This window comes from Nicotiana sylvestris, chromosome 4 (assembly GCF_000393655.2).
Source record: "Nicotiana sylvestris chromosome 4, ASM39365v2, whole genome shotgun sequence".
NCBI lineage: Eukaryota > Viridiplantae > Streptophyta > Magnoliopsida > Solanales > Solanaceae > Nicotiana > Nicotiana sylvestris.
The window spans coordinates 57,942,039-57,952,882 of NC_091060.1; the positions used below are offsets into that span (position 1 = coordinate 57,942,039).

Consider the following 10,844-nt stretch of genomic DNA (forward strand, 5'->3'; position numbering starts at 1 on the left):
TTCCCACAGAGTATTCAAACGGGCAAAAATCGCTCGTATTCGCTCACTTTATCTTTGCACGAAAACTCTTCGTGCTTCCAAGCAAAGAGGGGCAGCTGTGAGCACGTGATTTTTGCCCTATATGAATTACTCCAATAAATTTAAAACAAAATAATTTCTTTCTGTGTTTGCAATTTTGTGGATTTTCGTGGCATTTTCTGTTAATTGTTTGCATTTTGTTTGTGCATTTTAATTAGTGAAAAATATAAAAAAAATATGTTGCATTTGCATTTAGGATTTAATTCGACATTTAGGATTAATTAACAAATTAGTTATTTTATAAAAATGGGAAAAATCACAAAAAATAGTTTATTTGGCACTTTTTAATTTTAATCTCGAATTTTGGTAATTTTTCCTTGAATTTGGTTTTTAATTAGTTGTGGTAATTATTTAGAGTTAGTTAATTTAATTTGATAGGATAATTTGGTTTGGGATTTAATTTAGGTTTTATTTTTAATTTTTAATTTTGAAAAAAAAAAGAAAAAGAAAACTTGAAATTGAAAAAAAAAAGGTTTTGAAACAAGAGAATTTGAATTTTGGGCTTATCAATTGAATTTCCCCCCATGCCCAAAAAATATTCTGCTAATACCCGGCCCAAACCCGTTACTGCACCCAGTCCAAGCCAGCCTGACTAAACGACGTAGTGTGGGGGCATTACTACGTCGTTTCGAGTTCACCAGTGTCGAATTAATCCTGGCCCTCCATCCCCGGCTCATTCAATGGTTGGGAAGTGGGGTCATTTGAGTATTTAAATGTCTGAACTGCCCCCCTTACCCCTCACTCATCGTCCCTCTCTCACCTCTCAGAGCCCTCTTATCCCTGATAAACCCTAGCGACGCCGCCGTAATTCCCACCGCCTTAGCCCGGCGGCGCCAATGCCATGCACCACCAAAGTAACACCCCTGAACCCTCGTCTCACCCTCATTCCAGAAATCCACTATGTTTCCTTCGAATATTAGTGAAGCTCCTCGAATCTGGATTTGAAGGGACAACCCTAAAAGTTCAAAGGTCAGAATCGGCGAGGGTTAAAAGATTTTAGGGCTAAATCGATGTTACTCGTGTGTTCTTGTATTAAGAACCTACGATTAACTTCGGATCGGTCCAGAATCGATGAGTTGAAGGCTGTTTGTTCCTTAGGCCCTTTTGTCCGGGTCCTCTTGGGTATGTCTCTTTTCTTCTTCTCAGTTCTTTTCCTTCTCTACTCCTTCGTTTCTTCTATTATTTGTTGTCCTGTTAGATCTTTTGTGCTCGTTTATGGGTTGTTTATTATGCATGTTATTTTAAAATATTAGGTCACTTAGCTTGATTAATTAGGTTGGTTTTATCTGGTAATTTCTTTAATTTTAGCCCAGTACTTGATTTCTGTTTTTGAAGTTGTTCAGACTCGTCTCTGTTATGAGCATTTGTTTCAATCAATTCGACTTGGTTTGGGTTTGGGTTTATGCCTCTGATCTTTTGATTTACTTGTTTGGGCCGAACCTGAATTAATTTAATTGGGTCGAATCGACCCATGCTCTGTCCGGTTCCTTCAGGTAATAACAGGGTCATTAAGGGGTAATTTGGGTAGTCTAGGCTTGGGAATCTCTTTGTAACTGACTGGGGAAGCTTCTAGGAAGTTGGGGTGGGGGCTAATTGGTAAATCTGATTTTTAAACTAAGGTTTCCTAAGCAAAAATGAAAATATAAAAAGGGTTGAAGTGTAAAAATTGACTCCTGGAGTCTGCCCTAGTAGCTTGCCTATAAAGGTATCCAAAGCCTGTCATTCAAGGCAGAAAAAAAAAGACCCAAGAGCTGAAGAGATAAGAAATCCTAGAAAAACAAAAAAACGGCTAAAAAACTGGAGGAGAACACTGTTTCATAAAGCTTTTCCTGCTTAAAATTTGGGATCCTCAATTTGCTGAAGCAATGTATGCTTTATTTGGGTGTGAAATGGTTTGAGATCGAGATTGGTTGGAAGATTTCTGGTTTATTATTCGACTGAAGTTAGTTTCTGGGCTATTGTACCTCATTGTTGGGTTTCAAAATTGGTTTTCTGGTTCATTTCTTGTTGCTGAGTTCTGCTGTTGTTGTTGTTTCGTGCTTTCACCTCTTTTCCTTTTGGCAATCTCCAGGTATGCCCTCAAAAATTTGCCATGGAACTGAATATTGACTAGCATGTATGAAGATCTGGAAATTCAATTTGAAGCTTAAATGAAAACATTGAATTTTTGGTGTAATTATTGTTGGTTACTATTATTATGTGCAATTAAATGCTTCAGTTTTGTGGCAGTCCAGTTTCTGGTTCATGTTGGTTTGTTTACTTATGATAGTAGCTTAGAATGATTTAGTTGTTTAGATTAAATGTGTAATTTCAAAGTATGGGGATATTGTGATAGTGTTTGAATCTTATTTGTATGAACGAACTGTTAAACATTTTTGTAAGGGGAAACTGCTTGAAGGTGTCAGATAGTTGTCTTGGTTTGAAATCAAGGTTTGTTGTATTGAGTGGTGTCCATGACTCTGCTTTGCACTCTGAAAGGCGTCATGGTATTGTATTTAGTTAAAGTAGTTTTTTGGTCTATGTCAGTTCCAATCCCATATGTTTGTTTGTAGGAAGTTAGTTTAAGAAAATTTAAAATGAAAGCATGAGCATTTCGTCAATTATGGTATCAGCATGGTTTCAGTAAAGAGGGTAATATGTTACAGGTTCTCGGGCTTGTCTCATGAGCCCAATGACTTGGTTTGTTATCGTAAGGCCTTTCACTTTGTAAATTTGACCCAAAAATGAGGCTGGGATAAAATTGCAAGTTCATGTCAGTTGACTTGTACTTGCATATTGGAATTTAGAGATGGAATCGTTAATACAATAGCGTGTCTCGATTAGATTTGCATTTTGATAATGTTTATGCCAGCAATTGGTTTTGTCTGAAAATGGGGCTTAAGTAAGTCCAGTAAGGGAATTAACATTTGTTTTGAGTGCATGGCCTAAACCAGAAGACATGGGCCAGTGGGGTTATATGCTCTTGCATTCTTGACTCCTTCTTTGCAGTTGATATTTGGGCCTCAATTTAGGCCCAAGCTTTGAAAGATGAAGTACAGATAGCCTTATATTTAATAAGTTGGGTTTGAGCATTGACTTAAAAGCAACCAATAGTTTTCTTCAAATTTCATTTAGTTGGTTTGGTTAGTGAGAGTGCGCCATCTTAAACAAGAATAGCTTATGGCCCACATATACTAGTTTATAGACGCTTTAATTAGAATAGATTGAGGTGTGCCATGCTTACAAAAGTGACAATTGCATGGCCCTCATTTTAACTAACTTCGTTTTGATCCTTAGAATTTGAGGTGCGCCATTTAGCAAATTTCCATGGCCCTCGCAAAGTTGCAAATTCATAATTGTTTTAGGCACGCTATTTTAATAAATTACCTTCCTAAACTCGGGTGCACATTTATGTGACCCAAATCCAAATCTCAACAACATTAGATAAAATATGTCGAGAGTCGCGGGTGCATTTATGTGACATGGTTCAAGACGTATTTTAAATGACGCTGCAATCTTCCTTAAAAGTAATTCAAAGCGGCATAAAGTTAAAATTTGCACATATGTTCATAATTGTTTAAAATCAGATAATTAAGCTGAATATAACAGTTGAGCGACCGTGCTAAAACCACGGAACTCGGGAATGCCTAACACCCTCTCCCGAGTTAACATAATTCCTTATCTGGATTTCTGGTTCGCGGACTGTAATACAGAATCAATCTTTTCTTCGATTCGGGATTTTGAACCGGTGACTTGGGAGACTATAAATTATCCCAAGTGGCGACTCTGAAACTTTTAACAATAAATCTCGTTTCGATTGTCCTTTAATTGGAAAAACTCCTTTATACATCACCTTCCGGGGGGTGTAGGTGAAAAAGGAGGTGTAACACTTCTCACTATCCAACCATTTTCGGGCTGCGGACGAGGTATACCTTCCCATAAATTTTAGTGAACTACCCCATTCCAACCATCAATTGATCCAAAAAGAGAGGGAGAGAGAGAACCCAATTTATCTGACGACAAATATTTACTCCATGGACTTGAGCTCCGTTAGGAGTCAATGCATATTGAAAGATCAAAACATGATTAAAAAATTTACTGTTCTTCCTCTGCTAGTAGGGGAGCCAACAATCCAGTTCTAAGATTTGCCTTCTGGCTTTGGTTTAGGTGAATTCTGAGGAAACTGATAGTGATGTGGAGAAGCATGAGAACCATTTGGAATTGAGAGACTTCTTGGAGGCAGTTGTCCATTCCTTGAGAATGTTCTCTGTGTTCTAAGGCCATCTTTGGTATTTGGGCTGAACCCAACTCGGTCCGCTTGCATGGTCTGAAAATAGTAGGATGAACTTGCCATGTCCTTGAGACTTGGTAATGGCTTTAAGGCTTCAACTACTTCACTCATCATAGGTCTGACTTTGGAATCCCGGCTAAGGCACCGAGCAGCCAACTGTGCAGCTTTTTGGGCGCCTTTAATAGAAAAATGACCTTCAAGTCTAGGATCTATCAAGCGGTAAAATCTTCTCCTTTCACCCAGTTGTGGCCGCGCCCACTCAACAAGGTTGTGTTCGCCGTTGGGCCGGTTCTTGTCCATTGATCTCCTACCTGTTATCATTTCAAGCAGAACTACACCAAAACTGTACACGTCACTCTTTGACGTCAGATGTCCTGCAACAAGAGCAGTGCACACACTTTAATCAGTAGTAGGAATCAATCAGCCAGCTAATGCACGTTTTAGCCAAAGATGTCAAAAATTTACAAGATTCTTCAACTCGGGTACATGTTTTGGACCAGTAAAAAAGTCTCAATTTTTCGGGGAAAGGAGACCAGAATAAAAAGTATTTTTTTCCTTGTTTTTTTTTTTTTGGTTGTGGAAAGGTGACCAGTATAAAAAGCTTTAGCAGCATTTGATGACGTTGACTTGGCCGTTCGAGTCGAATGTGCATTAACATTGTAAGAAAAGAGAACTACCAAGGCTCAGTCTTACCTGTCATCACATACTCCGGGGCTGCATAACCATATGTTCCCATGACACGCGTAGAAACGTGAGTTTTGTCACCCTCCGGACCATCTTTGGCAAGTCCAAAATCAGAAAGTTTGGCATTGTAATCCTGATAAAACATGTAATTAGAACGATGATGATGACTGGAGAGACCAATTTAACAATGTGTCTGAACATACCGCATCCAGCAGAATGTTGGATGTTTTGAAATCACGGTATATCACTGGTCTTTCTGCTTCCTCGTGAAGAAAAGCAAGACCTTTTGCCGCACCAAGAGCTATCTTCATGCGGATAGACCATGGAAGGGGCAGGGACCCTAAAGATAAATACATCATCAGCACTAAGTATGCAACAGAACACAAGAAGTTTTACTTCAATAGTACTCATAAGGACATACCATTTGCTCTAGCAATTCACAAGTCTAAATGCACCATCACTTATAAAAAAGTCAGGCTTCAATTCTGAATAAGAGGAAAAGTGAAAAAATAAAAGCCATCTTTTGGTTACACCAAAAAGCATGATCAACACAGAAACCAGTGTAAGGTTATTTTTTTGTAGGGCAGCCCACTGCACGAAGTATCCCGCATTCACGCAGGGTCGGGAGAAGGGCCACACCCCAAGGAGGGTGATATTTGCAGCCTATCCTAAAGCATCAGTGGTTGATTCCACGGCTCGAACCTGTGACCTATAGGCCACACAGAGACAAGACAACCTTACGGTTGCTCCAAGGCTCCCTTTCAAGGTTACTTTTTTGTATGAAATCATTTTTTCCTTTCCCATGAAAGGCAACCTCCCCCAATTTCCCTTTCTTCCAACCAACTCAGTTAAATGGACAATTACCAACTGCTGAAGCATAGAAAATTTAGAAAATGCTTCTGCATGACTCTCTCAGCAGAAAGGTATATAGCCTACTATTGCCAATCGACGATCAAGGATTTTTAGCAATAGCAGTGCAATGGAAGCAAGCAAGTTAACTGACCAATTTCCATTGAACAAATACCAACAAGTTTCTAAGAGAAAATGACGCCAAGAATAGATGCCGCATTTAGTGGGGCACGAGGCTTCTCGAGTAGGTTTTTCTAAGAGTTCTAGGCTAACTCGATCAAAAAAAAAAAAAAAAAGGTTACTCAATCCTATTATCTCTATAATCTTTTTATTAAAATGTTTTTGATGTGCTTCCAAATTGGGATGCTTAAATTGACTATTCCTCCCTCATATAAAACTTAAAAGTCAAAGAATATAATATGATTTTTCTGAACTCTCATTATTTCCGGCTCTAGCTGCCATACCCCTTTCTTATCACCTCTAACCCTAGACACCACCTCATTTATCACCATCAGCCACTACTACCTATATCAGATAACCAGTCCTTACCTTTATTCATCAGCATTCTTGAATCGGAGAAGTTTCAGACAACAAGTGTCCTAGTACAAAAGAGAGAAGAAGATCATGTCAGCAGGAATGATGTCGATTTGACTTTGATAGGTATTGTTGTTTTAAGGCCTCAGCTTTCAGATACAGAAGTAGGTTTCCTTGCTGATACCAATGAGAATCAGTCGTTCAATCTTGTCATTATAATCTTTATCATCGATAGAGTTCTTTGGCCACTTCATTTCTTTTGGTTAACTGGAAACGAAAGTCCTAGTGCAGCAAGCATTGAGTGTGGCAAAGAACCGTGCTGGCCAAGATCAAGCTTGAGACAAGTATTACAATCTCCAAGCAAGAAGAACTCAAGTCAGAACTTGTAGGCTCGGTTGAGCCAAAGTTCGAGCTTAAAGTTGGTGTTTCGAGTCATGTAGCAGAAAAAAAGAAGGCTGGAAATTCGAGCTAAGGTAACCAACAATGATCTACGGCAACAATTCCACTTGTTCACTAGAGCACCTGAGTTACCTGAATGCAACGGACAAATGATTGGAAGTTTCTTTTCTGAAGAAAATGAAGATGACAAACACCATCACTTTAAATTAATGCAGGAGCCTAACTCAGTGACGTCGAGGACATGATCGAATCTCCAAGTGGATGATCATGCTAGCTTGAATTAGTAAACACTAAAGATATTTCCCTAATCAAGAGAATGTAACTACGAAGAAGCTGCTCTCAATCCTGCCCGGAAGCAGGAGATTAGCAGCTAATAAATAAGTCATAGTGATTGTTCGTAAGTTGGTACAAAATAATTTAGACAGGAAAAATCCTCAGCAGATATGTTACAACAAAAACTTGTTAGTAGGAGTTATAGCTGTAGTGAATCACGACAGTGGGTATTGACACCTGACAGGTGCTTAAAGGGGTTATATGACAATCAGACAACTAATATTTTGGTAGTAGAGCTGGAAATTTTTTTGATAAGCAGTAGGGCGCAAATTGCCCTGAGCCGAGGGTCTATTGGAAGCAGCCTCTCTACCTCCACAAGGTAGGGGCAAGGTCTACGTACACACTACCCTCCCCAGACCCCACTATGTGGGATTATACTGGGTATGTTGTTGTTGTTGTTGTTGTAGGGCGCAAATTGGTGGCCTTAAAGACATAAGTTAGCTTTACCCCGGTAGTGCGAAATGCATTTCCCCATAAAAGATTGTTTCCATGATTATTCAGGTAACAAACATTAGAAAATAGGAAATACAATCCATGAGAGAGATTCTATATCCTACAGGCCCATCTTAGCTTTTCTTTTAAATATAAAGACAGCCCCATGTTACCCTTTTTGACATTCAAATTTTCAAGCTCGTGAATTGCATTCTACCATAGAAAATAAGTTTTAGTTTAAAATGAGACATCACTTAGTCATATATTATCATCATAGAAAGTTGAACATCAACAATAGAACTCAAGTTATGTTCCCAAAAAGTTTGAGAAGACAAGTATCTCTTACTCATCCAAGTAATAACATTACCACTGCACTAAAGCCAGTAATGTTGACAAGGAGACCAGTTATATGCATGGAATTAACATTTGTATTTTAACTTAACCAAGAATGTATCACAGAAATATCTCAATGTGATAAATGAAAGACGATTTTTACAACAGATCTTTAGTAACATTATTGAATATATTAAAGAAAATAATTATGTAAAGCATATTAGAGAAGGGTCAATTACGTACTCCTGAAAAGATGATTTTCCAAGCTCCCTCGTGGCATAAATTCATAAACTAATAGCCTCTGATCATCTTCAATACAGTAGCCAATCAGGTTAACTAAATTTTGATGAATGAGATCACTAAGATAATTTACTTCGGCCTGCCAAATTAGAATTTAACAATTAAAACTAAAACAAAAATCAACAAAAAACAAACAGGACAAGGAAATTTATGAAAATAATTTAGAAATCAAATCAATAAAGAAGCTGACCAGCCATTCTTTATGACCCTGAAGCCCATCATGATTTAGAGTTTTCACAGCAACAGTAAGCCCTGTCCCAGGTTTGACAGGTGCTGTCCCATTCTCTTCAATCCACCCCTTGAAGACACAGCCAAAACCCCCTTCACCGAGAAGGGATTCTGGTCTGAAGTTTCTCGTGGCCAACTTCAAATCATTAAATGTGAACTTCCGAAGCCGAGAAGAAACTCTAAGTTCCTCTTCAAGTTTAGAGGTAGAGGAATTACTTTCCGCATTACTTGTGGTCGTTGATGAGACAACCGGAGCAACAGGCTGGTCTTTGATTGTATCATTTTTGGATTTATTTTCTGCTAATAATAAGTGCAAGAACTTAGCAACATTGGCATTAACCAAAAGGGTTCATTCACCAACTAATTAGTACCTTGCAGTGTTCCACAAAATTCTTAAGAGGGTCGCATAGTTTCTCTTTCAATTATAATAGGTGAATTCTATGTTTAATGCTCAACTTAACATTCTAAACACACAAAACGGAGAATAACAAACAAACAAACAAACAACCAAACAAACAAACAAAAGAAAGACAAAGCGAGGAAAAAAGCTACTCAAACCAGCATTTCACCGAAACACCAATATCTACTACTCTAACAGCAAGTGCACTTCAACCACGACGAATGCACCAAGTAGTTGCACAACTATACTAACAACAGATTTTTTAAGGCTTAAACAGGAAACAATATTCAAGGAATTCGGAAAATGGAGTGCATAATCATAATTCAAAACTAGGAATGCAGCTTCATCAGAGTGAGTGAAACAATTCAATTACCACAGTTAGTGCTGATGCTACTGATGGAGCTGTCAACTTTAGATTTTGAGGAAATACAGCCACCAATAAACCTCAACTTAATCCAGCAACCACTATCCTCTACACCCTCTTTCTCCTTCTTCTTCTTCTTCCCCTTTGATTCACAAGACTCCACCTTTATACCATTACCATCTAATCCCATATTCCAAAATCCCTAAACTCAAACTCAGGTTTCATCAAACCAACCCCAACCCTACCCCCACCCCCCACAAATAGGCCCAAAAATTTGTCACCTGTCTCCTAACATATCATCTTATAATCTCTAAAGACCCCTAATAATCAACCAAGAACTGAACCTCAGTTCCCTAAATCACCCAAAAATAACAAAATGGAACATTTTGAACCGAATTCTTGCATGACCCAGATGGGCAAAAGGGGGTCATAAATATTCCCCAATCTTTGTCAGAGCCAAATCCAAAAACCCAGAAAATATAGTATAGCTGAGAGAGCCTTCAAAAGAGGTAACTTTAATTCAGATCATATTCCCCTACTTGTTGACCTTTAAAGCAGAAGAGAACTAACTTACACCAAGCTGTGCAAACAAAGTTGCTATCAGATTATTCCACTTCCAAAAGTGACCCAAAATATGTCTGCTCCCTAACGATAACCAAATATTTTACTACAAAAATCTCAAATGCTGACCAGTTCTTGGCTCCTTAATGAAAGAAAGAATTAAATAAGTTCTCAAATATTTAAATGTGGAATGTATGTTCGTTTGTTGAATTTTTGTTGTCTAATAAAATACTACTATCTTCCTTTCAATATATGTGATAAAAAAATTATTATGCAGTTTAAAAAATAATAGTATATTTTTTATATTTTAAAAATAATATATATATATATATATATATTTTAAAACTACAAGTATTTAAAATATTTATTTTCTTAAACTCTTTACTGAGTAAATTATGTCGCATAAATTTTTCTTCTAAAAAGGAGTAAAATAAAGTAAGAACAGTATAATGAAAAATAAAGCAAAAAGAAAAGAGAAAATATAAACAAACAGTGAATTATCTCTCTTATACCTTTTTGTAATGTAAATCGAATCAAAGAGTGGAAAAGCAAATCGAGAGCTGCCCGGAGAATGCGGTCAAGGTAACTTATCTTTGAATTATGAAATTCTTTTCCTTCCTTCAAAAGTATAAAAATGAGTTCCATTCTAACATTTTTTATCGCAGGTGATCTAAACGGCACATATACTTTTTTCACTTTATCATATAAATCTTTGTACTTCACTTTTTTGTATTAAGACACTTTAATTTATTTAAAATTTATATTTTAAATCCCTTTAATAGTGTATATTTTACTTGCGGATGACACATCATATTCCACATCATTTTTATAATCTACTAAAAACACTTATTATATACTATTTTCGAAAAAGAAAATCAATGCTCTCTCTACCCTCAAATTCACATATTTCTTCTTTCTTGTCCATCTCATATCACTTCTCCATTATCATCTCCTTTCTCTGTCCCACTATTCCGTAGATGAATAGTCATTTAGGTATTTTTTTTTACTCAAATGATGAAATTGGCCAGGCAAAGAAAGTGGCTATTCGTGCAAATGATCCAAATTTTGATGAACCACAA

The 10,844-nt window shown here is 37.3% G+C and overlaps 1 protein-coding gene across 1 annotated transcript; it reads right to left on the reverse strand.

Annotated features, from left to right (window-relative positions):
- Nucleotides 1-4,031: 4,031 nt before the first annotated feature.
- On the reverse strand, nucleotides 4,032-9,909 carry LOC104244473 (serine/threonine-protein kinase PBL34-like). The gene is made up of 6 exons (XM_009799906.2): nucleotides 9,214-9,909; nucleotides 8,403-8,737; nucleotides 8,156-8,291; nucleotides 5,236-5,372; nucleotides 5,042-5,165; nucleotides 4,032-4,722 (listed from the first exon to the last, which is right to left on the reverse strand). Exons 1-6 carry the CDS (start codon nucleotides 9,392-9,394, stop codon nucleotides 4,196-4,198), a joined length of 1,440 nt encoding a protein of 479 aa, XP_009798208.1. The 5' UTR covers nucleotides 9,395-9,909; the 3' UTR covers nucleotides 4,032-4,195.
- Between the last annotated feature and the right edge of the window lie 935 nt (nucleotides 9,910-10,844).